The sequence below is a fragment of the Anneissia japonica genome, unplaced genomic scaffold (genome assembly GCF_011630105.1).
Source record: "Anneissia japonica isolate Jap-2015-1 unplaced genomic scaffold, ASM1163010v1 scaffold3466_len13191_cov115, whole genome shotgun sequence".
Classification (NCBI taxonomy): domain Eukaryota; kingdom Metazoa; phylum Echinodermata; class Crinoidea; order Comatulida; family Comatulidae; genus Anneissia; species Anneissia japonica.
In genome coordinates, this window is record NW_022715490.1 from 1 (window position 1) to 7,015 (window position 7,015).

At 32.4% G+C, this 7,015-nt stretch overlaps 1 protein-coding gene across 1 annotated transcript; it reads left to right on the top strand.

Annotated features, from left to right (window-relative positions):
* Window positions 1-1,140: 1,140 nt before the first annotated feature.
* LOC117109244 lies at window positions 1,141-3,640 on the top strand. The gene is made up of 3 exons (XM_033251503.1): window positions 1,141-1,537; window positions 1,876-1,989; window positions 2,581-3,640. Exons 1-3 carry the CDS (start codon window positions 1,193-1,195, stop codon window positions 3,592-3,594), a joined length of 1,473 nt encoding a protein of 490 aa, XP_033107394.1. The 5' UTR covers window positions 1,141-1,192; the 3' UTR covers window positions 3,595-3,640.
* The last annotated feature ends 3,375 nt before the right edge of the window (window positions 3,641-7,015 follow it).

Consider the following 7,015-nt stretch of genomic DNA (forward strand, 5'->3'; position numbering starts at 1 on the left):
AGAAAAACAGCAAAAAAAAAAAAAAAAAAGAGAAGAAAGCAACAGACACCAATCTTGCATACATGAAATTACATAATTCATCTATAGCAAGCAGAAACATTACCTATGAATAACCAGGAAGATGTTTTACATACAGTATCCATTTAATATATCTATAATCACGCACAATTCATTCCAACACAACAAGCTATAAGTATATTGTAGAACAACGGTCGAGCATAGAACTGCAAGTGGTCTGGCTAGCATGCGGACAGGTGGTAAGCAAACCTATATTAAATGGAGTTTGTGAGTGTTTTGTATTAAAAGAGAAAAAATAAATACAATCTCATCGGTCGACTCTCTGATGGTAGGAAGGGGATGCTAACCAATTATTTTATTTTACATGGCCAAATAATTAAAATGAATAAAATGTTTAAAAAAATAAAAATAAAATATATAATAAATATTTTGATCAACGGGAGATAAGATCATACGAAAACGTATAACTTATAAGGCGAGACATTTTTTTAATACCTTGTTTCGCAAATTAATTTTAGTAACGATCGTCAGAGGTGGGCGGGAAAAAAATTAATACATAATATTGTTTTTTTGTTTAGCAAAAAGTTTTGCCAAAAATATCCCGATGGAGGATAAAATGAAAATAAAATGTTATTGTTGAATGTAAATTTTGTAGTAATTGAATGGTTAAAGTTGTAAATTTATATAAATACGAAGAAATATTAATATCTTATTTTTGGAGATTTCAAGGCAGTGACGGGCGTATTAAAAATAAAAAAAACTTTCTTTTTTTTTTTAATTTCTTGTTTTTCTCGGCGACGGGTGTACTAATTAGCCAAAAAAAAGTTTATTTTCATTTAAAAATATCAATATTGGAGAGCGTGGGTTCGCGAAACAAAGTATAAAAAAGTCTTGACTAAGGAAAGTAAATATTTAATAATCCAATAATAATCAAATACATCCAAAGAATTATTATCAACATCATTTCAAGATGAACCAAGACTCGCATGAATTTGTAGATGAAGGTGGAAACTAATGGAAGGAGCAGGTTCCAGTGAGAATGATGACAAACACCATCATTACTTTTTGTAGTTTTGTGTACATAATTGCAATACACTGACATTATAACATTATTATTGTTCCTAACAGGTCCCTTGATGAATCGGATTACATAAGTTTAACAGAGGAGTTTGAAATGGAAGATGCATTTGACTCGAAAGATGAATATGACGTGCAGGATGACACTGGAATTTGGGATCAATTTGGTAGTGACGATGAAGCCAACTACAGCTTTGCAGCTGACTCTAGCATGGAAGACACGGGGGAGGACTTTGAGGATGGCGTTAGCATTGCAGCTGGCATGGAAAATAAAACCAACTTTCAGGATGGAACTGGCACGAGTTATGATGCCAACCATATGACTGATGATATGGTGGAAGATCCAGCGGCTGGCTATAGTGAAGATGAAGCAACTGTTGCGATTGATAATGGCTTGGATTATGAAGCACAGAGAGCTGCCTTATCACTCCATTCATCTATGGTAATTAGTTTTTTTAAAACAATATAAGATTATCTAAAACGTTTTAAGGTTGTGGAAGATCCCAATTCGGTTGCCTGCCAGGAAAAACAAATACTGTATAATATGGTCTTATAACATGAACATTCAATCTATAAAAATCTACCATTAATTTACTTGGTTTAGCTCTGCAGAAATTTTATATTGTGAACTCAATACGTTTAATATAATATTCAATTTATTTGTATTTTTATTCAGTTATTTTATCAGATTATTTTTACAGTATATCATAGACGTTTGTTTCAACTGTGATAAAATGGATGTTCTCATTTATTATTTTTTATGTTGTTCTTCCATGATAGGAAACTGCATATTATGTTGACGGTCCCAGCACCGATCCAGAAACTGTTGATGATTTAGGTCTTTTTCAAAGACCATATGGCTATATAACTGAGAATTTTAACAAAGAGCCTGAGGTATGTATATTTAGACATACGGTTACATATATTCATTTAACATGATACCTATTTAAGATTGTAAATACTACATATTCAGGACAGGTAGGTCCTTTTAAAGTATATATCCCTACGGTGAAAAAGATTTAATTGAGCTCATGATACAATCAATGGCAGTATATAAAATGCAAATCATACAAAAATAATTGCATATCAAAGTTAAACCAACAGTTTTCATGATTTTATTTATAATATAATATTAAAAATATTATAGTAAAAACTACAATTTTAAAACTGTGTGATGGTGACAGCTGTGAAAGATAATTAATAATAACAAAAAAATTATAATATAACAACAACAATAATATTAATAATAATAATATTAATAATAACAATAATATAAATTATAAAGAGATATTGGACCTAAACAATTTAAAATAACCCTCAAATGTACACCCTAAACTGGATCGTCCCCAACACATAATAATTTCTTCCTGTAACTTGGTTAAACTTTCCCAAAAATGTAATTATAAATTGACCAGTTTTTGAAAAACATCAATTACAAATATTGTGTAATTGGATAAAATTATATTATATTTCATTTTCCTTCAGGTGATTACTTTGAAAAGAGGGTCAGTGTACTCTACCCTCTCACCCTTTTATAAACAAAATCATTCTATTCGTCAAGCTTTCATCAAATTTGACAATGAGACTGGAGTTGGATTTGGACCAAAAAAAGAAGCCCTCAGATTGTTTCACGAGGAAGAGAAAGATATGCTTTATGAAGGGTACACGGAAATGATACCAAGAACATATGGCGAATCATCCAATGTTTTAGGCCGAGCTTTGTATGACACCTTTAAGTTTACCGGTGGATTTCCATTATTTATTTCTAAACCTTTTATTTTTAAATTACTAACTGGTAAAAATATTAAAACATATGATGAAGAGTGTCTTATTAAATCCTATATAAATTTTTCATCAATGAGTAATGATGATAAGTTAATCCTATTATCAGCAGTAAATAATGGTGTGCAAAGCATGTCAAGTGAAAATAAAACAAAATTCTTTGAGGCTATCAGTCGCGAAAAAGATATAAAAATAGCTCAAAATATTGGGCCAGATTACTTCAATCAATGTGTAGATGAAACTAACTGGCGTCAAGTTGTCACTGACTTGGCTTGTTTAGACATAATTGAAAAACCTGCATGTGTAAGTGTTGCCCAAGAATTCCAACTCTGTATGGGTGAATGTGAATTTTATTCTGTAAATGAGGCAAAAGATTTCATTAACAAAATGAATCCTAAACCTCAATCTATCATAGATATGATTGAAACACCTTTAGAATTAACAGATGATATGAAAAAAGTTATTGGATATCTGTATAGATTCATTATTTCTCGCTGCGATAACCCTAAGATGGCAGAACAATTCCTGATTTATTTTACTGCATCAACTAATCTGCCACTTACAAAAATCAGAATTGATTTCCATGTGGAAGTAGTCACTGCATGTACTTGTGCTGACATGATACAGCTTCCAACAACTTATGAATCCTACAAGGATTTTGAAAATGAAATGATAACTCTGATAAATGATGACTTCTCCACATTTACTTGTATTTAGTTGTGTAGTCAGCAAGTTGTAACTACCATGGTTTATCGCATGTTTGTCAAAGACCAAATAAAATGTTCATAGAGTAACAGGTCGTTGTGGTACCAATTACTTTTACAGATTTTATTTTAATTATTATTAAAAATTTTATTTTACCACAATCCAACAGCGCCACATACATCGCTCATAACAGGATATGACAAAACAAATTTACATTTCTTGGAACGTTTCACAATGTATTAAAATATTACTTAAACATCAGATAAACCCAGCAACCAATTTACAAAAATTGAACCTCATTTAGAGGAGTTAACCATCACAACTATGATTATAAACATATAAATTATCAGATCCCTGTGGGAATCACACCAACACTGAGCAAGATCTCATGATGCCATGTTTCGAGAACCCACTGCTTCCCAATGACTACATTATTTCTAGAAAAAAGAAAATACATATATATATAAATATTTTTTCGCATCCCCCACCTATGTTAATACCACAATATGCTGCTGAAGGTCGAGTCCATACGGTAGTTACAGATGCTTGAGGAATATCAACCCATGAGGTCTATTTACAATTCTATACTGGTGTAAAACACTAGGACATTTCCACGAAAATTAATTGTGTTAAGTGAGTATGTCTGAAAACCAAGTGTGCTAAAAAATTGATTGTGTTCGAAAGTTGCCTTTTAACGTTACATACATATATAGAACCCGGATGCAGAAGGAAGTACGTACGTATAGTATTGCTCTTTTGACGTTCCATATAATACCACAACATAAAAACACAATCGAGCAGGCCATGTGGACGTGAGACAATTCCTCTGGTAAAAAACTACCATAAAACTAATTACTTTTTCCCTCAATTAAGCTGAAATTTGGATTTATATTCACTTCATGAGATGGAGACTTCGATGATCTATGTTTTTAAATTAGTTTTCAGTTCAGTTTTTTTTTTATCTGACGTCCCTGGTTTAGTACTGTGATTGTAGGCTTTGAATTAAGCGTAATTATAATTCTGGGTTTCCTCATTTTTTGACATTTTAGCCTTGTGCTATTGAAAAAAAAAATAGATGACACATTTCCGAATTCTAATATTGATTTTTGAAGATGTTATTTAAGATATATCAACCACTGTTATAATAAAAGAAAAAAAACTAAAGCATTCAATAGCTCTTTAAAAGGATCAAATAAGACACCACTGACTAAAACAATTATAATTATTTAAAAGGAATTCAGAGAGTACTATATCAAACTTGATGAATCTTTTATTAAAAACAAAACATAGGTAACTGCTTAAATCCTGTTGTACTTATTATACCTTATTTTAATAATAAAAATGGCAATAGCAATAACAATAGTTTGTCACCACTATGACATTTTAATATTATTATTATGATTATTATTTTTATTATTATTATTATTATTATTATTATCATTTTTATTATTTATTGTTATACAATTGATGTTTTTAATTTTATTTTTTATCTAAATTTGGGTTAAATGGTACTGTAATTTCTGCTATATGTATAGCATTTTCTTTATCTTTAACAATCACCATATCAGATTTCACAATTCTTTATGAAATTTAAGTAGATGCTTCAGTTTGAGGGCGTACTTGCTGAGCATTAATGTATTTCACAGCCTTCAAAATGGCGGAGAGTGTAGAAGACAAGAATCGTTCTGATAAAAATGTCTTTTTATCCGAGACAACAGATCAATGCAGGTATGACTATATTGTTGTTTTTTTTCCACATTGGCATAGGGCTACTTTGCAGCATATTATATACTCAAATATTTGGTTTATTACCTTGTAGCAAGATTATCATCAATTGTAGGTGTGAACATTGATTTCGATTTTAAATACAAGATCATGTTTCCTCTATAGAAAAGGTCACAGGCCTATTAAAAGTTATGACTTATTATAATACACATTATTATAATGTTTAGGCCTACAATAACAGGTCCCATGTGGTCCTGCAACCACACACTAGCCCCGTTCATATCCAACTATGGCAAGATAATTTTAGTGGATGAGCTAGATGTTCTCGCCATAAGTTTGAGTATGACCGCTCAAGTATGGCGAGATGAAGGCCACAACTCGACTAAGTCCGTCAAGTAAATTTATGTCGACTAATTTCTTAATCCAGCCTAAAGCCAGTAAACAATTAAACAGCGGGTGGCCACAGGTCACGAATACACCAAATCAAATTGAAGCAAAGTGACCTTCCATGCTCGCTGGTTAGCGCGTTTTTTAGTTACTGTCATAAACACCATTCAGAATTGATGCAGTCTCCCTGATCTGTGTACTTTAATTTCAACAAGTCTTGTTTTGCAAATGATGGCCGAAAAGTCAGTAAAGAAACGGCATCTCTGGACGTATGCGCAGTAATATTTAATAAATATCTGGAGGGAGCCAGAAATCGCCGAAAAAGATAAAGATAAATTGTATCGTCAGAAGGCTGTTGTCCACGAAAGGATAGCAGAGAGAATGCGGGACTTAGGCCAAAATAGCATAACATCGGCAATTGTTGTGACAAAGTTGAAAAATCTAAGAGCAGAACACAAGGCTGTGAGAGACGTTTTTATTCGTGGGACGGGCAAGGGGTCGGCCAATGTAATAAGGGATGACCCGAAATCAGCATGCCCACACTACCACATACTAAATGAAATACTTGGGGGGAAAACCAGTGTAAACCCTCCAGTCTAATCTTACTTAGATTACTTACGCTTACGCCTATAGTCTCGATCTAGCATAAACTAGTCGCGCGAAAATCAACAGTAATTGCTCACCATGCGATTGTACTTCCTGTCTAATGATGTGTTTTCCGAATTTCTGGTAGTCAAAATATCTCGCTCTAAACCTTAACGTCGAACGCGATTAGTGGATTTAATCCAATTAACTTGGCAAGTAGATCAGCTACTTCATCTGGCTATAATCCCATATGAACCTAGCTACTGTGGACCAGCCAACAGGAAGTCATTTGCTAGAAAAATTATGAAGGTACTTATAGGCTAGACTTTCTTATACATTTTCTTACTTTCTAAATTGATCTACAATATAGTTTTTAAAGTTAATTATACATTTCTTAACCTCCAACTATTCATTTCTCATTTTTTATAACTAAGGCTTTTTTTTACACCTTTTGAACCCACTGTCCGCCAATTGTTATTATTAAGACAAACATTAGTTTTCAAAGTTTTGTCTATAATTACCCTGAATCCTCGAATAAGCACCGATGCGCTTATTCAAGAGTACATACTACATTGTGTGTAGTAAAACAGAGAGAAACAGAGTGTTCAAAGACAGGCACATGTAGGGTCTATGAACTGGCATGGAAAGCATCATGCCAATATTTTTTTAATAAGCTCCTCTCTCGAATAAGCACTGCACTGAAGCTCCAAAAGTTTTATACAGTGCAGCAGTACTT